This window comes from Myotis brandtii, unplaced genomic scaffold, assembly GCF_000412655.1.
Source record: "Myotis brandtii unplaced genomic scaffold, ASM41265v1 scaffold268, whole genome shotgun sequence".
Lineage (NCBI taxonomy): Eukaryota > Metazoa > Chordata > Mammalia > Chiroptera > Vespertilionidae > Myotis > Myotis brandtii.
The window spans coordinates 1,373,456-1,398,772 of NW_005360187.1; the positions used below are offsets into that span (position 1 = coordinate 1,373,456).

The following is a 25,317-nucleotide window of genomic DNA, read 5'->3' on the forward strand; positions in this document are numbered from 1 at the left end:
TATGTGCCAGGGTTTTCCCATGTCTAACTCCACTTTAATCCCCACCACAGCCCTGTGTAAGCTGGCACTGCATCATGGTCCCATTTCACAGATAGGAAGGTTGGAGCTCAGAGAAGCAGTAAATCAATTCTAATTTTCATGAATAACCTAACCTTCTCCCTTCTGGAGCCTTCTCAGTTCAGCAAAAGAAAACAAGAATAGAAGAAATTGTGCGTCTTAAAGCTTTTTGAAAAATGGTTTTTCTTCTAATCAACTTATTGTTGTTGTTCCTGAATAATAATCCCTAATCATTCCTATATAAATATATCTTCTTTATATATCAAGAATAATAAGTCTCTAACTGCTATAAACTTTAGATATACATCTCTTAGTTGGTTATTTCATAGCTCTATTTTTATGTTTTACTTTGTAAGTAATCAAAGTTATTGATCTTTTCCTTTGTAATATCTTTATTTTTACAACTTTATTGATATATAATACTCATACCATAAAATTCACCCTTTTAAAGTATATCATTCAGTGGCCTGTGCAACCATCACCACTGTCTAGTTCCAGAATATTTTCATCACTCAAAACCCCTGTATCCAGTCATTATTTTTTCTCCCATCTCCCTAGTTTCTAGAAACCACTAATCTACTTTCTATCTCCATGGATATGACAATATTAGACATTTCATACAAATGGAAATGTATAACATGTGACCTTTTGCAACTGGCTTTTTTCGCTTAACATAATGTTTTTAAGGTCTATCTATGCTATAGCAAGGATAGGTACTTCATTTCTTTTTATTGTTGAGTAATCCACTGTATGGATATAACATATTTTTATTTTTCATTCAAGATAATGGACATTTGGGTTGTTTTGGCTTTGTGGCTATAATGGAGCATTTGTGTATAGGTTTTTGTTTGTAATGCAGTTAAGGTGTACACCTAAGAGTAGAATTGCTGTGTCACATGGTACCTCTATGTTTAACATTTTGAGGAATGGCCAGATAGTTTTCCAAAATGGACTGAACCATTTCACATTCCCACCATCAATATATGAGGTTTTCCACATCTTCCCCAACATGTGTTGTCTTTCTTACTTTAGCCATCCTAGTAGAGGATAAATTGTATCTAACTGTGGTTTTGATTTGCATTTCCCTAATTATAAATCTTGTTGGACATCTTTTCCTGTTCTTACGGGCCATTTGTATGTCTTTTTTGGAGACATGTCTATTCAGATTATTTGCCCAATTTTAATAGGATTATTTGCCTTTTATTGTTGCATTGTTCTTCCTTTATTTTTAAGTGAAGTTTTAAATTAAAGTGTGTGTGTGTGTCTGTGTGTGTGTGTGTGTGTGTGTGTGTGTGTGTGTGTGTATGCCTAAGCAAATTGTCCCTGTAGGAGTTCAACTGGGAGACTGATCGCTCGCTATGACATGTGCTGACCACCAGGGGGCGGCGCGGAAGGAAGGAAGGAAGGCACCAGCTGGCAGCCAGCAGCTGAGGAAGGGAGGCCCCAGATGGTACCCAGAAGGCCCCGATTGGCCCTGACCTCCGGCCCGGCCTAGGGACCCTACCCATGCACAAATGTCTTGCACCAGGCCTCTAGTATTACATATAAGAAGGCAGCCATGTCACAGATTCCCAGCATGATGAGTTATGACAAAGTGACTACACCTGGGCACATGAAAACCAGACCATGGAACAGAATGTCACTTGTACCAAGAAGCTTCTTCCATGCCCCCTCAACCTCCACACGTGCCTTCTTCCTCCAGAATAACCACTACCCACACATCTAACCACTGATTACTTCTGCCTATTTTTGAAACACATGTAAACAGAATCATGTTGTATATGTTCTTATCTGGTTTCTTTCAACACTGTTTTGAGGGCATTCAATTATGTTATTACATGCTTGGTCCTTCTCATTGCCATATAGCATCTCACTGCATGAATATACATTATTTATCCACTCAACTGTTCATAGCTATTTCATTTGTTTCAAGATTTCGGTTAGTCTGTATATAATTATGTTGTGTATCTTTTTTTTAAATGAGATCTTGAACAACCATTGTTAGATTTGCTCCTAGATATTTTAGGTCTTTTTTAATACCATCAGAAATAATACTGTTTTCTAAATTTCATTTTGTAATTGTTACTGATATGTAGAAATATGATTCATTTTAAAATACTGATAATCTATCTGGCTAAGTTCATTTATTAATCTAATAGTTTATACATGGATTCATTGAGACTTCTTACACACAAATTATGGTGCCTGTGAATGAAGGTGGTTTTATCTCTTCCTTTCTAATTCTTATACCATGGATATCCAGACTATTGTTCAATAGAAGTGAGTGGAATAGGCATTCTTGTCTTGATCCTTATGTCATATGGAAAGCTTTCAACATTTAATAGTTAAATATGTTTTCTGTAGCTTTCTTGTAGTTACCTCTTATTAAATTAGGAAAATCCCCTTCTGATCCGTTTGCTAAAAGTTTTGGGGTTGTTTTTGTGTTTTGGATTTTTTTTGGCATGGATGGATGTTTCACTTACCAAATGCTTTCTCTGCCTTTATTGAGATTTTTTTTTAATGTCGGGTAGGAGCTCAAATATGAGATTATATTAATTTTGCTCCTTTATCCCATTAAATAACATTTGATATTTGGTAAATAACATTAATTGATATACAAAAGGTAGTCCTTGTATTCCTAAAATAAGCACAATTTAGTCAGGTGATTTAATTGTCATTGGATTCAGTTCACCAGGATATTTTATATCAGGTTTAAAAGAGATTGCTTATACATCTCCTTTCTTGAAATGGCTTTGTTGGATATTAATATCAAGGTTGTATTGGCCTCATAAATAAGATGGGAAATGCTCCCCTTTTTAAATTCTCTAGAATAGTTTCTGCATGATTGATGTCATTTTTTTCTTCAGATGTTTAGCAAAATTCACTGAAAAAGTCATCTGGGCCTGCATTATTTTGTTTGGTTTGCTTTCTGAATTATGAAGGGTTTTGTTGTTGGTAAGATTTTTAATTCTAGAATCATTTTTAATATATGTAACTACTCAGATATTCTATTTCTTCACATGCAATTTTAACAAGTTGTTTTAAAAATAATTTTTCTAAAATATTAACTCTATGATCATAATGTTGTCAATAAAATCCTTTCCTATTTTTAATGTCAATAGATTGATAGCAATGCCCCCCCCCTTTCAATCCTGACAATGTTTACTTGTGCTATCTCTATTTTTTCAATTATAACAAGAATTCGCATTTTTAATCCCTTAAAAGAAGCAGCATTTGGTTTAGGGGTCCTCCTCTAGTATATGTTTGGTTTTTATTTCATGAATTTCACCTTTTATCTTTACTTCTTGTTTTGAATATTGTAATTACAGTTGACATTCAATATTATTTTATAATAGTCTCAGGTGTACAGCATAGTGGTTGGACATCTATACAATTCACAAAGTTATCCCCCAATAAGTCTATTACCCACCTGGCACCACACATAGGTATTACATTAGCATTGCCTATATTCCTATGCTGTACTTTACCTCCTCAGGACTATTTTGTAACTGTCAATTGGTTCTTGTTAATCCCTTCACCTTTTTCACTCAGGCCCCTAAAGCCTCTCCCCTCTGGCAACCCTCAGTTGGTTTTCTGTATCTATGAGTCTGTTTCTGTTGTCTGTTCATTTATTTTGTTCTTTAGATTACACACATAAGTGACCTCATATGGTATTTGTCTTTTTCTGCCCGAATTACTTCACGTACAATAACTCTAGGTCTACCCATGCTGTTGCAAATGGTAAGATTTCATTCTTTTTTGAGTCAGGTAATATTCCATAGTATATATGTACCACATCAACAAAACAATAAGACAACCTACTGGAAGAAAGAAAATAATATTTACCGATACATCACATAAGGGGCTAATATCCAAAATTTATAAAGAACTCATATAACATATTATTTAAAAACCAACCCAATTAAAAAATGGGCAGACCTGAATAGACTTCTCCAAAGAAGACTTACAGATAGGCAGCAGGCATATGAAAAGATGCTCATCATCACTAATCATCAGATAAATGCAAATTAAAACCACAATGAGATATCAACTCACACCTTTCAGAATGGCTACCATCAATAAATCAACAAACAGCAAGTGTTGGTGAGGATGTGGAGAAAAGGGCACAGAATTCGCATTTTTAATCTCGTAAAAGAAGCAGCATTTGGTTTAGGGGTTCTCCTCTAGTATATGTTTGGTTTTTATTTCATGAATTTCACCTTTTATCTTTAATTCTTTTGAATATTGTAATTACAGTTGACATTCAATATTATTTTATAATAGTTTCAGGTGTGCAGCATAGTGGTTGGACATCTATACAATTCACAAAGTTATCCCCCAATAAGTCTATTACCCATCTGGCACCACACATAGATATTACATTAGTATTGACTATATTCCCTATGCTGTACTTTACCTCCTCAGGAATATTTTGTAACTGTCAATTGGTTCTTCTTAATCCCTTCACCTTTTTTACTCAGGCCCCTAAAGCCTCTCCCCTCTGGCAACCCTCAGTTGGTTTTCTGTATCTATGAGTCTGTTTCTGTTGTCTGTTCATTTATTTTGTTCTTTAGATTACACACATAAGTGACCTCATATGGTATTTGTCTTTTTCTGCCCGAATTACTTCACGTACAATAACTCTAGGTCTACCCATGCTGTTGCAAATGGTAAGATTTCATTCTTTTTTGAGTCAGGTAATATTCCATAGTATATATGTACCACATCAACAAAACAATAAGACAACCTACTGGAAGAAAGAAAATATTTACCAAAGATACATCACATAAGGGGCTAATATCCAAAATTTATAAAGAACTCATATAACATATTATTTAAAAACCAACCCAATTAAAAAATGGGCAGACCTGAATAGACTTCTCCAAAGAAGACTTACAGATAGGCAGCAGGCATATGAAAAGATGCTCAACATCACTAATCATCAGAGAAATGCAAATTAAAACCACAATGAGATATCAACTCACACCTGTCAGAATGGCTACCATCAATAAATCAACGAACAGCAAGTGTTGGTGAGGATGTGGAGAAAAGGGCCCCCTCGTGCACTGTTGGTGGGAATGCAAATTGGTGCAGCCACTATGGAAAACAGTATGGAGTTTCCTCACAAAATTAAAAATAGAACAACCCTATCACTCAGGAATTTCACTTCTGAGTATTTATCTGAAGAAATCCAAGACACTAATTCAAAAAGATATATGTAACTCTATGTTCATTGCAGCATTATTTACAACTAGAGGCCCAGTGCATGAAACTCATGCACTCGGGGGGTCCCTCAGCCCAGCCTGTGCCTTCTTGCAGTTCGGGAGCTCTCGGGGGATGTCTGACTGCTGTGGAGGTGGGAGAAGCTCCCGCCACCGCTGCTGCGCTCGCCAGCCATGAGCCCAGCTTCTGGCTGAGCAGCGCTCCCCCTGTGGGAGCGCACTGATCACCCCTGCATTGAGTGTCTGCCCCAGTGGTCAATGACCAACTGGTCATTCTGCAATTCGGTTGATTTGCATATTAGCCTTTTATTATATAGGATAGCCAAGATATGGAAGCAACCTAAGTGCCCATCAATAGACAATTGAATATCTTTATTATTTCTTTTCTCTAACTCTCTTATGGTTTAATTTAATCTTCTGCTGTTTTAAAACTAAAAAAGTCTTCTCTCAACCAAACTGAATGACTTGCTCTTCCCAAGACACTCTTCATACTTTTCAGCCCCTTTGCCTTTGCTCATCTACTTCCCACTATTAATAAACCACCTCTCTTCACTTAATCAAGATCATGTCAATCTTTCAAGGCCTTCAGGTACTACCTCCTCCAAGAAGTAGGCCCTGTTCCTCTCTCATTTGACATCTTCTAGCCCCTGCAGCCCATTTTGCCATTTTTAGGTCTCTAATTGGACACTGGTTTATGTATTTCCTTCCAGAAGCGCCTTAAAGACTGATCACTCAATTTTTCTGAAAGGCTCCCCATGGTGCTGGGCACAAAATAGATGCTCGATAAACACTCCTGTTTGCAACTCAACCTCAGGAGTTGAATTCATACCAACTAAACCTGTTTATTAGAGAAATAATCAACTGGCAACTCATTTAGAATCAAACACATCATAAGGAGCATTTGGGCAAAGAAGAAAATAAGTCTCATTTTTAAAAAATCTTCCTTGCCTCTAAATGACAACTATATATCACACAGAGCTACCATTTAACTTGACATTTTGCTTTTTCTGGCTATCACTTCAAACCCACATTTCCCCCCTTATTTAAAAAAAATAGTTAAATAAGAAAAAGGGTTTTTTTTTAAGTTGAAAGATGAGAAGATGAAGAAATTTCTCAACGACAAAGAAAAATAAGCTAAAGGATAATTTTTGGTATTGTAAATGGATAGTGCACACCAAAAACACAGGCTTTCCAAGTTTGAATGAATTATGCTCCACACTATTATAAAGATTTCAGGGCAAGACTTGAAAGTCAGGCAGGGAAAACAGGGCATGTATTGGCTGTAGGGCACATATTTAGAGCCTATTTGGAGAGCTGATAACACATGTGTAAAAAGGGTGAATCTTGACTTATGGCACAAAATACAACACTGGGCCTTTCCAAAAATACCAAATAGACCTCTCCAATTCTCATGAGCTGCCTCAACCTGTTCATTGATGCAAACCTCAGTTCATAATTTTCAAAGTAAGTGTCAAAAGAAAAAATAGTTGAATGGGCAAAGGACCTAAATAGACACTTCTCCAAAGAGGACATACAGATGGCCAAGAGACATATGAAAAAAATGCTCGAAGTCAATGATCATCAGAGAGATGCAAATTAAAATGACAATGAGGTATCACCTCACACCTGTCAGAATGGCTACCATCAACAAATCAACAAACGACAAGAGCTGGCAAGGATGTGGAGTAAAGAGAACCCTAGTACACTGCTGGTGAAAATGCAGACTGGTGCAACCATTATGAAAAACAGTATGGAGTTTCCTCAAAAAATTAAATATGGAACTGTCATTTGACCCAGTGATCCCACTTCTAGGACTATACCCTAAGAAAACAAAGCACCAATCAGAAAGAATATATACACCCCTATGTTCATAGCAGCACAATCTACAATAGCTAAGATCTGGAAACAGCCCAAGTAGCCATCAGTAGATGAGTGGATAAAAAAAGGTGTGGTGTATTTATACCACGGAATACTATGCAGCAGTAAAAAAGAATATCTTATCCTTTGAGACAGCATGGAGGGACCTGGAGAGTATCATGCTAAGTGAAATAAGTCAGTCAGAGAAAGACAAGTACCACATGATCACACGTATATGTGGAATCTAAGTAACAAAATAAACTGATGATGGGAGTGGATCCAGAGACATGGAAGCATAGAACAGAGTGCGAAATCTCAGAGGGAAGGCAGGGAGGGTAGGTGGGTGGAAGATAATCATCCATAAACCTTGTATGCATTATGCATAACCCATGGACACAGACAATAGGGTGCTAAAGGCCTGGGGTAGGGGGGAAGAGGGTGGAGAGGGCAGGCTTGAGGGGGTCAATGGGGGGAAAAAGGAGAGCATATGTAATACTTTCAACAATAAATAATTATATAAAAAAGGAAAAACATAGTTGAATGTATGGGCCATTTTCATTAAAAGCAGACTGGAGGATTAGAGAGTGTGAGAACTTTGGAGGAGAAACCTGTGTTCAAATTTCAACTGCCAACGGACTAGCTGTAGAACCTTGGGCAGGTTGCTTATCTCCATTCAACCATGGCTTTCTCATCTGGGAAATGGGGCTAATTATGCCTATGCACGAGTTTTTATATGTCAGGTACCCTGCGCCTGTATGGCCAGTGGTGTTCGAGCTGCAGGCTGTCACTGGTGGTTGTTATTGTTGTTACTTCTCTTAATAGCCACAAAAGGAGCCAGGCAAGATTTAAATCCGAAAGGCCATCATAATGGCTTGACTAGAAAAACTAGGCTTGACACAAATATTGTATGAACACATCATCCTGGGAGAAGAAATTATTCTGAGTTTTGTTTAGACTCAAACAAGTAACAGTTCAAAAGACAGATGAAATATACACCTAAACAAACAAAAAATAAATAAAAATACTTCAGCCATTAGATAGTTTTCCTGATTAGATCCTAAGACTGGAATTAAGTTCACACTGGAAACTGGGATGCATTCAATGGCCTAGGTTTGGATTCGAAATCTTGCCTTCTCCATGCTCCAGCACCTTCTGTGCCTGGCAGAACTGAAATGGCTGAATTTGACTTGGATTCGAAACCTCTCCCTTCCTAGCTTGTGTGACCTTGGGAGAGGTTGGCAAGTGGTAGCTCTTGCCTTCTCCATGCTCCAGCGCCTTCTGTGCCTGGCAGAACTGAAATGGCTGAATTTGACGAAGCACTAAGATGTCTTTTAGGGGAAACTTAACCCAACTGCAGGTCAGCTCAACCACATGGAGAAGAGTAGTCTCCATGCCTGAGCACCAAGACAAGTCTTGATTTTTAGTTTTGATAACAAAAATCAACCTTACCACTGGAGTTTAGCATCTGACTGCAAGTCACACTTTTTTATCAGCAGCACAACTAGAATTGGACAATTCAGTCAAGTTCAGTCTTGAATTGCTTACAGCGCAGTTCCCATAGAGAGCATGGAGGGGACAATTTTGCTAAAGAAGAACCACGTATGACACACATGTGCCCTGGTTGGTCATGTGACTGGAAAGCTAAACACCCACAATCCTCACTTCAATTGCCACAGAGACATTGTCACATGGAGACATTATGCCTCCAGCCTCTCAATCCATTTTAAGAACAAGTTCACCAGATCAAGTGTATTTTCTGCAACTTTCACTAAAACCATGACATCACTAGTATATGTCCCATTTGATAAATTCCGCTGTTGTCAGTGCTAGGATAAAACTTGTTTTACTTGATGAATGAGTGCCATTTAATTCACAAGCAAAGGAGAACCTAAGGGAACTCCATGCATTTTCTTTTCAGCCTGCGTTGCTAAGTGTGAGTGAGGTTCTATGCTTCTATGCCCTATCTCAGTAATTATTATTCTGGGGTTAATTGGGTTTTCTGCATTTTTTTTTAAACACAGCTTTCTTCCTGTTCCTTCCCTCTGTGACTGTTGGAGCTGCTGCAGTCACCTTGTTCAGACAGGCGAAGAGGTTGTCTGAAAATAGAGCTCACATGAAGGAAGCCAAAACAAGAGATGGAATGAGAGAAAATGAGATCTGTCAATATCTCTTGAGCCCCTGGACCAAGCTGTGCTGGAAGCAATAGTTCTGCTGTTTTGTGTTGTGGGTTTTTTTCCATTGATATGGGCCAAAAAATTTCCTTTTGGCTTAAGCCATTTTGAATTAGATTTTCATTCATCTAAAAGTTCTGAGTAACAAAGAAAAAAATTTTGAGATTATCTGACAAGTACTGTCATTACTGTAATTCATTTCCCTTTTTTTTAAAAAAAAGGAAGGAAGAATAACACTGGATACAGCTTTAGGGATGAACCCAAGAAAGTGAAATTTTTGGACATCATGTTTATTTCATGTCAAAATTACAATAAAAATAGATTAAAAACAATTCTTTCAAAAGACTTAGCATTAACAAAAGAAAAAAGAAGGTAAAAAGCCTTTTAGCTGCCCTTTTTATTGACAGTTCTCCATAAGAGGAGAAAAGAGGATTTTAGTAAAAAAAAATTTAGACACAAAAGCAAGAAAGAGAAAAGCACTGCAACATCCACAGGAAAACTAATTTTTCAAAGAAACACACACAGTGTTCTAACAGTGCAAACCAGGAACATACCTGCCAGACCAAATCGGGACCAAAATTAAAACTGGGAGCTCCCTGAAAGAAGATAAATCACAAATAACTTCAATTCATTCTGCTTCCCTTCATTTTCATTCAGGTGACCCTCTGTAGGCTCAGCTGGCCGGTAATAGATGTGATGGCTACCGAAGGCCCTCCCCATGTTGTGCCCCACAGAGAGAGACCTTCACAACTCTACAAGTGCGAGGGGCACAGAGAGAGTCACTACATGTATGAGATTGTGGTTCTAAAGTGCTTGACTTCACAGATTTTCACAGTAAATACCTTTCTAGAGTTGATGCAAAGTATAAGGGTGGTGAAGATGAGAAGTCAGAAAGTCTCCCTCAGATTCACTAAGTAGCAAGGGATAAGTAGGAATAACTTCTAAGCCCTTACTTCACGCCACCTCCCTGAAAGTACTGACCAACGTACTCTTGGAAAGCTCCCTTTAACTCCAGATTTTGCCAAGGCGCTATATATGACACTCATGTATACCCAAAGGTGTTTAAGTTAAAACACAATAGGGTCTCAAATTCCACCCACCAGGATTAAGGGTCAGATCTATTTGATAGTCAACCCTATAGTTTATAAAGTATTGGTTTCCAATATTCCCTCCAATTTAAAAGGGATGTAATAAAAAAAAATCAAATGAGATCACAGCCTCTATCACAAGCTACACACATGGCTGAGGAAATGACCCTCTACCAGCTGCCTCCATAATTCAATTTATGCATGTTGAGTAGATGCTAATGGGACTCAGACTTCTCTACTGACAAAACAGAAGGCTATACTTTGTAAATAAGCAGGCATCCAAAAGACAACAGAAACACTCCAGGCCCGATTCCCTGACAAATACATTGATCATCATTGTCCTTAAAATGTGTTCTACAAATCAGGAGCATTGGCATCATCAGAGAAAAACTCCAGACTCAATTTACTGATAATATATGGATATAAATTTGCCCTTAAAAAATAATGTTTTTGTGCCTACCCACATAGATAGCCTAAACAAGTGTTTTTATTTATTATTTTTTTGTTTTCTAACAAAACATATGATGTTAAAAACAGTAAGCTAGAATCAAACAGATTTCCTATTTATTAAAGCCACAAATAAGTACTAATTGTCTCTGTAGTGACCTCTACTAGGAAAATGCCCACAGCACTGGAAGAGATGTCATTCCTGGCTTCTCCAAATAGTGTTGGGACACATTTGTTCTTTTATTTAAAAAAAACACACAATACTTTGGAAATAGATTTTATATGTATCCTCTTTCCCATTACTAATTGTGCGGATATAGGTGTGGAGGTGGGTAGAAAAGGGACTGAATGACTTTTTGCAATAAAATAAAATCTTTAAGCCCTAACCAGTTTGGCTTAGTGGATAGAGTGTCGGCCTGCGGACTGAAAGGTCCCAGGTTCGATTCCGGTCAAGGGCATGTACCTTGGTTGTGGGCACAGCCCCAGTAGAAGGTGTGCAGGAGGCAGCTGATCTATGTTTCTCATCGATGTTTCTAACTCTCTATCTCTCTTCCTTCCTCTCTGTAAAAAATCAATAAAATATATTTTTTTAAAAATCTTTAAAATTAATTATTTGTCGTTTCTTTCTTTTTTTTTCTTTCTCTCTTCCTTTATTTTTTTTTTCCTTCTCAAAGTTTCAAGTTTGGTTCTAATGTGAAGTGAGGATGAAATCTCAGTTATGAACCAATCTCTCTCAGTTGTAGAATAAGTTTCATTTCAAAATAAGTTACAATTACATAAATTCAAAATGAATTGATAAGCCAAAATTAGCAATTATTTTTAATCTTACTGGCAGCTGGTCCCTTTGATTATATTTTTCAAACCAATTTGCTGCAAATGCATTATGAGTACCTTGACTCATGTAACCTTCGGGAGACATATAGTTTAAAAGCAAATGTTCTACATTATTTCCACAAAAATCTACTTGGATAAAGACACTTTCATTGACTGGAGGAAAAAAAAAACAACAAAATTGTACATGCCAAGAACTCAATGGTTCATGTTAATTTATTTTTCCCTAGGACATGGGAATTTTTGGCAGACAATTCAAAATCATGTGCTATAAGAAAGACAGAGAAATCATTATCCTATCAGCAAACTTCATGATTCTCTTGCAGGCTGATGGTGACAGCAAACTCTTGAGTGTTAAACTCAAGTGTAAAATTACTAAATTGCAGACATTGTTGTTGCGGTGTTGTCATGGAGCAATTTAAATCAAGAATTACTTATTCTTAAGATAAATACTCTGTTTTCTTCTGGCACAAACTGGAAGTAACAAGACTTCAAATTTCTAGATACTGACAAAGCAATTGGTTTTCATTTAGATCTATTTCTTAATCATAAATCGTGATTTGGCCACCATCATTTACATCATTATTCTTTAAATACCCTGAATCCATCCAGAAGTATCTTTGATCCTTTTAAATAGCATATTTCTATGCTTCCACAGCTAAAGAGGATACCTGGAGAGGATTTTAAAAAGTATTACCTCCAAGCATGGTTAGGAGAAAATACTGGAGTATTTTCTTTGATAAGCAAAAAAAAAAAAAAAAAAAAAAAGTATTATTCTTTGATAAGCAAATTTTGCTAACAGCATCATTTTAATTATTTAATGACTTCGTTGTATATAAAGCCAAATCTTAGTTTGTCAAGGTGTCTTTTCATTGCAATGTGAGTGGGAGGGGAAAATATTTTTTTTCCAGGGTTAGAAATTTACTTTTAAAGCACACACAAAACATCCCTTAAGGGGAAAAGCATCAGCAATGCTCTGGAAAGGAACCCAGCTCCTTTCTGCTCCTCTCAGCCAAGGGATACTTGAGCCCTTTCTTCTTTTGCTCAGAAAAGGAATCTTAAAGGGCCGAGAAATTAAATGTACCCAGGAAGGCAAAAGACCCAGAATAAAAGCACTTATCAGGGAGCCTAGAGAAAAACACAACATTCATTTCACATGTTTGCTAGGCACCCATCAAGTTAGAACAAACTCCAGAGCCACAGCTTTTTTGACAAATGTGAACAGCTCCTACCTTCATCTCAATGACAGTCTGGAGAGCCTTCGTCTTGGCTGGCTCCGGCTGAAGTTGGCTTCTCCGGTGCAATTCCTGGGGAGGAACACGATAGAAATAAGCCTGACGGTTCATCCTCCTGTTACACCATGGCCTTTACACAGGTGCCACACAGCCCACCGGGGGCAGGTTTGCTGTGCACAGACATAAACAAGCCACAGGTGCCAATCCCCCACCCTCCTTAGCATCCCTCCTGCTTGGAGCCGGAGTTCCGGTGAAAGGCTCCTGGCACATGCGCTATTTCTGAAACTTCCATCAATAATTAATGTCAACTGTGACAAAGCCAGCAAGTAATTATAGTCCAAATACTGTTCAACACTGGGGCTGTTGCCCAGCCATCAAATCATAATTTACTAAATTACATTGCTCTGTGCTCCCAATACAAACACAGCAAGAAAAACGGAGGAAAGAAAATGACTAACGTGGTTGCAAATCTGTTGCACGCATGGCATTTAGCTACTGAGGTAAGTTTGAAATGAGCAATTTAAAACCTTTTCAGGACAACTATGTCACTTTTTGGAGTGAATTGATCTGATGAAATCCTGTGAATCTCTTCCTTCCTAATTTACAGTTTCAGTCCTTGTTCAAAATTGTGTGTGTGTGTGTGTGTGTGTGTGTGTGTGATATGTTTATGCGCGTGTGATGCCAAGAAATTAAAATTGGCATTACTATCAACAGTGTTAGTGGGGAGGCAAATGGTTAAAGCCAGATGTAGACTCAAGAACTTCTGGAATATGATGGCTATTTCTTTAGATAAAAGCAAACAATATAATTGCAATTTTAAGCTTGAAGGCTTGCTTTTTCCATGCCTCTTCTCAAAAGAACAGTTCTATTAAGACTAAAAGATTGTCTTGGCAGAGGAGAAGAAATGAACAAGGTTGTTTTGTTCATGCTTTGATTTTCTTAGTAATAATTATTAACAGTTCTATGAGAGTAGCCAATGACAGGAGTAAACAAAAGTGCTCGCACATGTCTATGCTGCTGATACAAGTTACCTATGAAGAAATTCCATTAAGAATCATTTGACTTGCCCTAACCGGTTTGGCTCAGTGAATAGAGCGTCGGCCTGCAGACTGAAAGGTCCCAGGTTCGATTCCGGTCAAGGGCATGTACCTTGGTTGCGGGCACATCCCCAGTAGGGGGTGTGCAGGAGGCAGCTGATCGATGTTTCTCTCTCATCGATGTTTCTAACTCTCTATCCCTTTCCTTTCCTCTCTGTAAAAAAATCAATAAAATATATTTTTAAAAAAAGAATCATTTGACTTGTAAGTCACATATGGACTAATTCCAAAAGTCTTATTTGCTTCCAGAAAACTCATTGAAAGTCAACATGGAATAGTTTTAGGCTTTTACATTCCATTGATCCACAAACATTAAAAAAAAGAAAGAAACAGCAACAACAACACACACAAAAACTTGGACATTGAAGAAAGAAAATCAACATAATTTCCAGCTTTTTCCAAGAACTGACATTAAAATTAAATCTACCTGCACCACTACCATCTATTATCATTGTCACTTCATAAAAGAAGAATATATTGACATAAAAATTGTCAGAAGAACAGAATCCCACAATAAAAGACAGTCCTTCCCATGATAAGATAATATCCTATTTCCTTGTTCTTATTTGCCAGCAGCCCAAGAAAACCTGGTCATGCACCATCGTGCACATGTCCAGGGCCCAGCACTGCGGAACCACAGCTGCAGCTCTGGACTGTAGCCATGGGGGCAAGGAAGGGAGCATATTTTCTTCTCAAAGTCATCACTAGCTCAAACCAGCAAACCTGTGCAAAACTGTTTCTCAACCTCTAATTTAAGAAGAATTGGAATAGAATTTGTACTTCTTAATGATTCAAAATGGTCAGACATCAGTTAGGACATTTTTTTCCCTCTAACATATCCCTAAAAGGGAGGGAGTCAAGTATTACTGAATCCACTTTATGATGGAGTGAAGATTCTGTGTCCTTTTGAAGTCCCTGGACTGCCATGATCTGACATCACTGACCATTTGTAGGCTCCATGGTGATGGCAGAGATTTTCTGAAGAAATGACCCTAAAAGCTGCTGTCCTTCATTGTGCATCTACAGTGTCCCTGGTTCTACTTGTCTCCTTCAAGCCTCAACACTACGGTTGAGGAGTATGATCTGTGTGGTGAGTCCTGTGGGCTGCTGGTAAACCTTTAACAAACAGCACCCACCAGGCCAACTTCAAGCTACCTAAGTGGTGTCACTGAGTGCAGAATTGGGAAGAGGGGTGCAATAACACCCCACTGTATAGTATTTCCACTGTATGGACACAATGGATAGAAGAACCTCAAAAGCATAGAAAATAGTAAAATATAACAAAAATTAGGGAAATGTGAGTTCTTAATACAAGTTCTTTAATTGTGATTTGGTATATTTAATTTGTAATATAGGTTGTTAAAACAAGTTTCCACTATTCAGTTATCATAGGCTAGCACAATCCAGTTTCCAGCACACTGCGGGGTAAATCACATGGTCCATAAAAATCTACTTAGCCCTAAACATTAATTTCAAGATAACTGGAGAGATCACTGGACCAATAAAATCTCATTGATGAAAAAACGGAAAGTTAAGTCACTTGTCAGAATTGTTCCATAGTCAGTGGGAGAAGAAATATATTTCACAGGTCACTGATTCTGATACTGTTATGGGTGGGGAGCTCTCCATGTCTGCACCAGTTGACAGCAGAGGTGGATTTCTTGCAGTGTCATGAGAAAAGGAATTTTCTGAAATTCACGTGGGAGAACGAGTAGCATTTGTTTGCATTAAATTACATCCCTGCGTTTCCAAGGTCCCATTTCCCCTCCATCCCACCAAGGAAAGGGTCCTGTTTTGCTTTCAGCAGAGCTGGGATTAAAGCTGTTGTCCAGAGTTGCTGTTTCATGTTTGCATGGTCCAATCCAGCATCAGTGGGAACCACAGCTTGTGGTTCCCACTGCAGTCCATCAGCCCGTTGCATGTGGAGTTTGCAGGACCACATGGCCATGAAGGGAACACAGGCAGGAGCAAAGCCAGAGGAACAAGAACACCAAGAGAGAAAACTCCTTCACCTGAGGGATTACACATTCCCAAATTTCCTTGGGCTTGCAGTGGCCCCACCCCCTTGGCCGATTATCTCTGTTCCAGGTTAGATTAACAGGCACCTTCCCTACATCTCCCCAACCTTAGAGTGAATGCACTCATCTCCCATTTGTTGGACACCTTTCCCCCAGTGATTTTCGGGGAATAGACCAGTGTTTCCCTCAAGAGTGTGAAGTTGCAGCTTCCTGGTAAAGCTGCCCAAATGGAATGCTTACAATGCCTGGCCTCCCTTTTGCCCATTTCCTATGATTAATAATTACCTAATTACAATGGTAGCAATACCATGTGGCATCAAAAGCATCTTAACAAAGAAGGATGAAAATGAAATTCAGGACAATTTCATATCATAGCCAATCCCAGTTTCAAAATAAAAATCGTAAGATAATTTTAAGAGAGAGGTTAAGCTTTCATAAAACAAATAAAAATAACCAAGAAGCAACAAAGCACCACAACAAATAAAACCCATAAGGTAAAAGCATGTGCTGTTATAATTTCTGCCAAGCATAAAAACATTTTTAAGGGAAAATATGCACTAACAAAGCTAAACTTGTAGCAATAGTTTTACAAAAATGGAAACAGAGTTCTCTTCACTATAATTACACAAGTTCTGCTGTAATATAAACCAGCTCAGAATCCAGATTGGGCCCTTACCCTCTGTGTCACTCCATAACAAAGAAAATAACATCTCCAATTGCTGATGAATTATTATTTCCCTTTCTTAACTACACTACTTGGATCAGTCCTGACTTCATGGTTTCTGAGGATCACCTTAATTCCGAAGATGTCAGGTAAGTGACGATTGTAATCTACACGCAGACTTCATGGACTATCTGAAAGTCCCACCTCAGACATTTCATTCATCTCTGAGATTTGGAAACCTTAAAGTGCTCACTCTGACTGTAGCCAAGAGGACCAGTTGTCCACTAATGAAGATGCTCCTCTTCATTAATGTAGAGGAGCAATGTTCAACCTTTTCCATCTCATGGCACACATAAACTACCTACCAAAATGCTGCGGAACAAAATTATATAGGTATAATTTTGATTCATTCACACTGGAAGGCTATTTTTGTGTTGGCTGTTGTCATTTTTTTATTTGATAATCTAAGGGAAAAGAGTTCAGTGCCCCCTGACTAAATAGTCAGGTATTGTATGTTTTAAATATTCTTATGGCACACTGGTTGAAAATGGTTGGTGTAAAGTGGTTGGTAGGAAGCCTCATCACCACCATCCTTGTTTGGAGATGAGTTCTGTGACTTACTTCTGGCCAGTGGAATGTGGGTAGAAATGAGAAACTCAACTTCCATAAATATCTCCTAGTACAAGCATGTCAAACTGTCGGCTCGCAGGTTTGTTTAAACGAAGCCTGTAGCCCGCAGCCACGAGTTTGACATGCTTGTCCTAGCCTATCTTCAACTCACCCATTTCCCTGTCTGCTGGCTAGAAGTAAAGGACTTCAAGACCCAAGAACCTGGCAGGACCCCAAGATAAAGGAGCCTGGGTTCCTGAAATGCCATCTGAAAAGGGTGCCGAGCACCCACATTGGATGGTGGTGTACATGAAAAATAAACTCCTAATCAGTTAGCCTCTGCGTATACGGAATGTATCTGTGGAGATCCCAGCTCTCTCTCCCTTAACTACTGCAATAGCTACAAGGAGACATAATGCCTAATTAGCCCTCCATTGTGTGTTGCTTTTGAATCACCAACTGATTGTAATGTGTGAGTACTGGCCAAATTTTTCTAAAGAGACAGTAAGATAGTTGGTGCTCCAACTATCCCTAACCATCTGAAAGATGGGCTCACTATGCACTGAACTTAAACAACTAAAGAGTTTCACCAGGGTATCTGGTATAGGTATGGGGGGTGTCCAAGATTTCAATGATTGTGGTAGTTTTTAAGTGACAGTATGAAATCATCAAGAGTGGTGGTACTTATGGTTTTCTGAGTCACGGATCTCTGTAAGAATCAGATGGAAGGTGTAGATTTGCTGCAGTAATGGGCACAAAGCACACACAGACAACACGGTGTATACGCTTTCAGCTGGTCCACAGGGCCTGGTCCAGCACTTGAGAAGTTTGTCATTAAACCAGACTGCAGGCTAAAAACCACTTATTGAGAGGAAAAAGCACTGAATAGAGGATTGGGAATCAGGAGTCACAGTTCCAGACTGAGACCTTGGGCACACACAGCCCTCTCTGATCTGTAGAATAAGGAGCTTTATGAGTGGGTTGCTAATCACCCTTCCAGATCTGAGAACATCCAGACTGAATAGGCAGCTGCCTCTGAAATGCTGATTTTTGCCTGGTATTTTTAGTCACATCCATTCTCCGTTTTAAAAACAGAGTAAAAATAAAAGAAGTAAATTGGCAGCATCACAAAATTTAATATCTCACTGTAACACTGGTCCCCAGCTTATATATCCTATATAATAAAAGCCTAATATGCAAATCTACCGAATGGCAGACCAATGGGCGGACCGCCTGGTCGCTATGATGCACACTGACCACCAGGGGGCAGATGCTCAATGCAGGAGCTGCCCCCAGCCTGCAGGCCCAGACCAGAAGCAGCAGCAAGGGGGAGGTTGGGAGGAGGGGGGAGGGGGCGGTGAATGGGTGGCGCCAGGCCAGCCAAGGCGGGTGCCAGCGGGGGCCCCCCGATTGCTCAGCCAGTCACCCCAAAGATCAGCCCTGATCGCCGGCCAGGCCTAGGGACCCTACCCGTGCATGAATTTCATGCACTGGGCCTCTAGTTTTCCTATAATTTCATGACTAGTTTGGCCTTAACTGGTCTAAAAATGCCAGCTCCTCCAGGTGATCAGCATGGAAATATACCAAGAACCCAGAATTCTGAGCATGAAATCTCCAGTGGTTCATCGGGATGACATTTCTTGGCATTAATGACCATCTGGAGTCTAGTGAGTTCATGTGGATGGACGCTAGCTCCCAAGATGAGCCTGGCAGAATAATGTTTCACACACCATACAGAGGAGGACAAATAGTAGATTTATAGTTGTAATAGATAACACAATAAATAATAAATAATAACACAAGAATACACTTGTGTAATCATAACTGCAAATCTACTTTGTCCACCCATACATTTCTTCAATAGACCAAAAAATAATAATAATCAAAACTTGACTCTGGCTTTTCCAAATTACCCACCCATACATTTCTTCAATAGACCAAAAAAAAAAAAATAATAATCAAAACTTGACTCTGGCTTTTCCAAATTACTTTTCTGGTAATCTGCCACTGTGTAACAAACCACCCTAAACTTAGCGGTGTCAAACCACCTCCACTTTATTATGCTCAGGAATTCTGCATCAGGAATTCACAAAGGACAAGGTAGGAAAAGCTTGTCTCTACAGCATGCTGTCAGGAGGCTGGAATAGCGAGGGCGGGTGGGTACATTTCCAAGATGGTTTCTTCACTCATTTGCCTGGTGCCTTGGATGGAAAATGTCTTGAAGGCTTGAATTAGCTGGAATTGTCAATCCAAATATGGCTCTCCCTGTGGCCTGGGCTTTCTCACGGCATGGCTGCCTCAGGATAATCCAATCTCTTTGAGTGTACAGATTCCAAAAGCAAATGTTCCAGCAAATAAGCCAGAGACTGCATGGCCTTTTATGACCTAACCTCAGAAGTCCCATAGCATCACTTCCACAATGCTCTGCTGGCTGAAGCAGTCATGAGCCTGCACAAATTCCAGGGAAGAGTACCAAACAATGTGAAGACATATTTTAAAACTGCCACCATTAAGGAACAAAACCAACTGGAGAAACCAACGAGAATGTAATACTATAATCCCAAACATTAATTCACATCAATTTTAAGATATGGCGGATTCACATATTCAAATAATAATTTGATGCAGGGGGTACAGGAGATACAGCTGTGAACCAAATAGACAAATATCCCAGCCCTCATGGGGTTTCATTTCAAATTCCAATGGAAGAAAGGCACAATAATTTTAAAAAGGAGACCAGCCTTGACTGGTTTTGCTCAGTGGATAGAGCGTCGGCCTGCAGACTGAAGGGTCCCAGGTTCGATTCCAGTCAAGGGCATGTACCTTGGTTGCGGGCACATCCCCAGTAGGGGGTGTGCAGGAGGCAGCTGATCGATGTTTCTCTCTCATCGATGTTTCTAACTCTCTATCCCTCTCCCTTCCTCTCTGTGAAAAACCAATAAAATATATTTTAAAAAAATAAATAAAAATAAAAAAGAGACCAAACCAGTTTGTCATAGTGTTATAAAGGAAAATAAGTCAGAAAGGTGGAACAGAACATGTTGGGGGGGTTGGGATAAATTGCAATTTTTAAATAGGGTGATTGGGGAAAGCTTCATAGGAAAGTGACATTTGAGCCAAGGAAATGAGGGAAACAGTTGTGCAGATATTCCAGGCAGAAGGAACAGCAAATGCTTAAGTGTCTGGCTAGAGCTGCATAAGGGATGGGAAAGTAAGTCAGAGAAGTTCAGGGGTGGGGAATAACGGAAAGAGGGGTCCTACACTTGGAGTCCATTGTAAGAATACTGGTTTCACCCTGAGAAAACTGGGAAGCCACTGGAAGGCTGTGAGCAAAACAAAACAAAACGAAAACAAAAACACCATGATATGATACACTTTCTTAAATGGTTATTCTAGCTGCTGAATTGCAATGTGGTCTGGGGTTGGCTGGAGGAAGAATTGGGAAGGTGGTAAGGGCAGAACTATGGGGACTAGGAAGAAGCTATTGGAATAACCCCAATGATAGAATGTTGGACCAGGGTGACAGTGGAGGCTATGAGAGGAGTTAGAGTTTGGATACCTGTTGAAGGTTAGGCTGACCTGACTTCCTGACAGATTGCCTCCAGACTAGAGAAAGAGAAAAGTAAAGACTTCTAGACTTCCAGGAGTCTATTCCAAACAGGAAGAATGGAGGTGGAATACAAAGACAGGGAAGACTGGGGAGGAGAAGTGGGAGTTATGGAAACCAAGAGTTTGGTTTTGCATGTGTGAAGTTTGTGATGCTATTAAGCATCGAAGTGGAGGTGTTGAGTAGGAGATTGAATACATGAATCTTCATTTGAAGGGAGAAGAGCTACAATTGCAAATCTGAGTGAATAGGTAGCACTTAAAGCAGAGAGCCTAGATAAGATCAACTAGGGACTGAGCATAGAGAGAAGTCAGAGGACTGAGCTCAGGGGCAATCCAACATTAGGGGTAGGAGAAGTGAGGAGGAAGCAGCAAAGGAAGCTGAGAAGGAATAGCCAGTGCGGTATGAGGAGGACCAGGACTGTAGCATCACGGAACTCAAGAGTGAAGATAATGAGTCTAGGATACACGAGTGACCACCTAAGCAATTGCTGCAGAGAGGTTAATAGAATGAGACCGAAGGATTAACCACAGGAATTGGCAACATGCGGGTTATTAGTAACCTCATTAGTAACCTTGACTAGCAATTTCGGTAGGTAGTATGAGTGAACGTTTGACTGGAATGTGCTGTGGGAAAATGGAAGAAGAGAAGAAACTCAGGCTGCTATATTTCCACAGATTTAACTGATCATTTCTTTTATCAAAATTCTTTAAGATTTGTACACCCGTGTTCATAGTGTTAACACAATAGCCATAAGATGGAAGCAAGTGAAATGTCTATGGACAGATGGATGGATAAACAAAATGTGGTATATAAATACAATAGAATATTAGCCTTAAAAAGGAAGGAAATTCTAACATCTGCTACAATATGAATGCACCTTGAGGGCATTATGCTTAGTGATATAAAGCAGTCACAAAACACATAGTATACCTGTATAATCTTACTTAACTGAGGTATATTGAGTCATCAAACTCATAGAAACAGAAAGTAGAATGGTCATTGCCAGGGACTGAGGTTTAGGGGAGAAATAGCAAGTTGTTGTTTGCTAGATGGAAAAAGTTCTAGAGATTGGTTGCAAAGCAATGTGAATATACTTAAGATTATTGAACTGCGCACTTAAAAATGGTTAAGATGGCAAATTTTATGTTGTGTGTGTTTTACCACAATTTAATTTTTTAAAAAAAACATAAACTTAACAGAAAGTGTTGAAGTTCAACAACTTTTTTCACTGCCATTCTTTCAGAGACTATCCTCTTAAAGTTGGTGTCTTTCTCGTGCGTGTTTTGTGCTTTTTACATATGTATGTCCTTGTAAGTGGTATAAATCTAACAATAGAGTGCATTGTTTTTTCATTTACATAAATGTCAGCCACCCATATTGCACTAAGCTTTTGCATTTTGGTTTTGACCTCAACAATATTTATGTTTTTAGAATTTGTCTATGTAAATAAGTGTTTCCTACTCTTCTTTTTTCCATTACAAACCATGTTACAATAAAACTCCTAGACATGGGAAAACCCTGTTTTAGGTATCTTTATACTCTTAAATTCACAAGAATTCTAATCTTTTCTAGAAGTATCTGTTTCTTCTGTTTGGAATAATCCTCTACCCTTTTATTCTCTTTTGTCTATAGAGGTCAACAAACCATAGCTCATGGGCCAGATCCAGCCTACCATCTGTTTCGGTAAATAAACTTTTATTGAAATACCGCTTGCCCATTCACTTACTTATTGTCGATGGTTGCTTCCATGCTACCATGGCAGAGTTGAATACTTTGACAGAGACCATATGGCCTCGCATATGGCCTTTTAGACAAACAGTTATCAACCCTGGTCTAGACTACCTTCAATACTCATCCTAGTCATGGGAAAAAAACACCAGTTCCTAATACAGTAGTTGAGCTATGTCCACAGATCCTCTGACATTCCCATTATAAGGTGAAGCCTAAATAGCTTCTCCTTTACTGTGGCCCAGCACTTAGTAACTTACTTCTAATAAATAGAATATGGTCAAAGTGACATGTGTGACGTCTGAGACTTGGTCATAAAAGACATTACGGCTTCCTTCTTGATCACATTCTTGGATTACATGCTCTGGGGGAAGCCAGCTGCCCATCATGAGGACACTCAAGCTGCCATATGAAGAGGCCTAATGGCATGAAACTGGGGCCTCCTAGGAACAGCGAAGTGAATGAGCCATCATGGAAGTGGATCTTCCAGACCCAGCCAAGCCTCCAGGTGCTTGCAGCCCTGCCCAGCAGCGACTGCACCTCATGAGGGACTCTGGGCCAAAGCCATCCAGGTAAATGACTCCTTCTTTCCTGACCCACAGAATCTATAAGATAATAAGTTATTTTAAGCCACTAAGTGTTTGTGGTAACAGGTTATGAAGCAATAGATTACAAATATGTCACAGAAAGGCTATTAGCTGACCCTCCAGACTAATCTACATGCCACACACTCATATACACTCATAGCATTGTGTACTCTCCTTCATGTCATTGACTATGATTGTAATTTTTCAATTACTTATAAAATTAATGACTCAAGTCCATGTTTATCAGTGAGTGGCAAATTTCATGAGCATAGGGACTCTGTATGTCTATTATATTCCCAGTAACCAATATAGTACCTGCCAAGCATAAGAACTCAATAAATACCAATTAATTGAATGACACAGTACAAATAACATTGTATTTATAGGCCTAAAAGTTTATCGCTTTTGATTGAAAGGAGTATGTTCTGAAGGATGATAATAGCTAATAGTTACTTATACACTGCTATGTTGTACTTAGCACTCTTCTAAGCACTTTATAAATATTAAAATATTTAATCCTCACATTAACCAGCTTAGGCGGGTATGAATATCATCACCATTTTTCACTCACAGAAACAGAGGCATAGAGAAGTTAGTGACTTGCCCAGTCCACTGCATTGCACTGCTGGGAATTATCCCAAGAAGTCTGGTTCTAAGGTCTCTGCTCCCAGCCACCATACTACACTGCCCATTTTCAGCACTTGGCTTTGATTGGATATTTGAAATTGACACCAACATCTCGATTGGTCTCTTTCGTTATATAGCCATCTCCTTATTTCTCCTTTGATTCAATCTTCCATTTCTCTATTCCCATCAGCTCTCTAAAAGCTCAGAACTTTCTCTGACTGGAGGCAGCAGGGAGATGCGGCAGATGAGGAGTCAGAGAGATCCTAAGCATGAAAAGAACTGCTGTGCTACTACTGGTTCTGAGATGTAGGGGTCATGGGCAAGGTCCAGAGGAGGCCGCTAGGGGTTGGAGGTAATGGGGATCTCAGTCCTACAAATTCAAGGAACTGGATTCAACCAACAACCTAGGTGAGCTTGGAAGCAGATTGATCTCAAGTCTCTAGAAAGGAACACAGCCCTAACAGCACCTTGATTCTGGCCTCACGAGACTCAAAGCAAAGGAAACAATTAGCAGTGCTATACCAGGACTTCTGGCCTGTGAGCTAATAAATGTGTTGTTCTAAGCTGCTAAACATGTGGTCATTGGTTACGGCAGTCATAGAAAACTTTCATAGGTTGGTTAATCTTTCACTAACCTTTGGACTATGCTGTTGGACAGCTTTCTACACTGAAGCAAATACATGCCCTGAAGTTTCTATACACTGACCTTGGTTCTACTCATTTAAGGACAAACGAACAAATCAGGTTTCTCTCCTCTGGTGACAACTTCCTGGTCCAAAATCTTTCTTACTCAAGTCCAGCTCTGGCCACGGTCTTATATGGCACGGTGCCAGCTACCTCAGTGGTATCCGGGCCACTTACTTTAGTCCACCTCTATGACTTAGGTCAGATTCCTGAGAAGCAGAGTCTGAGACAGGGCTTTTATGCAGAGAAGTTAAGCAAGGATGATGTTGTATAGGAAACCGAACCTGAGCCCGAGCCTGGAGGAAGCTCTAGGAAGTAAGCTGTGCTGCGGAGTCTGTCCCACTAAGTCAAGGGAGCCTGACTTCTGTACCCCTGCTCCAGTCAGGCACCACTTAAGGGTGGCCCTGGCACTTCTGAGGGGGAGGAAAAAGTTTGTCATCTCCAGCTACCCAAAGGCACACCTCCAGTAAAGATCACAAGTGTGAGTCATTGGCAACAGCACCCACAGCCACTGGAAGATGGGCTTACCTGCCCAGTGATGGGATGCCAGGGGGCCTGAGCCAGGCAAAATTAGCATCTGCTGGAGCTCATGGTTCAGAGGTTGTGCACAGAACTCCTGGTTTGGTCTAAACCAGGGGTGGGCAAACTTTTTGACTCGAGGGCCACAATGGGTTCTTAAACTGGACTGGAGGGCCGGAACAAAAGCATGGATGGAGTGTTTGTGTGAACTAATATAAATTCAAAGTAAACATCATTACATAAAAGGGTTCGGTCTTTTTTTTTTT

At 39.4% G+C, this 25,317-nt stretch overlaps 1 protein-coding gene across 12 annotated transcripts in view; it reads right to left on the minus strand.

Annotated features, from left to right (window-relative positions):
- ERC2 (ELKS/RAB6-interacting/CAST family member 2) overlaps positions 1-25,317 on the minus strand; it is an 846,554-nt gene that overhangs the window by 613,399 nt on the left and 207,838 nt on the right. For all 12 annotated transcript variants that reach the window (XM_014541327.1, XM_014541320.1, XM_014541325.1 and 9 more), the window contains one exon: positions 12,906-12,980. In XM_014541327.1, coding sequence (XP_014396813.1) covers positions 12,906-12,980 — 75 coding nt within the window. The remainder of the gene's footprint in view (positions 1-12,905; positions 12,981-25,317) is intronic.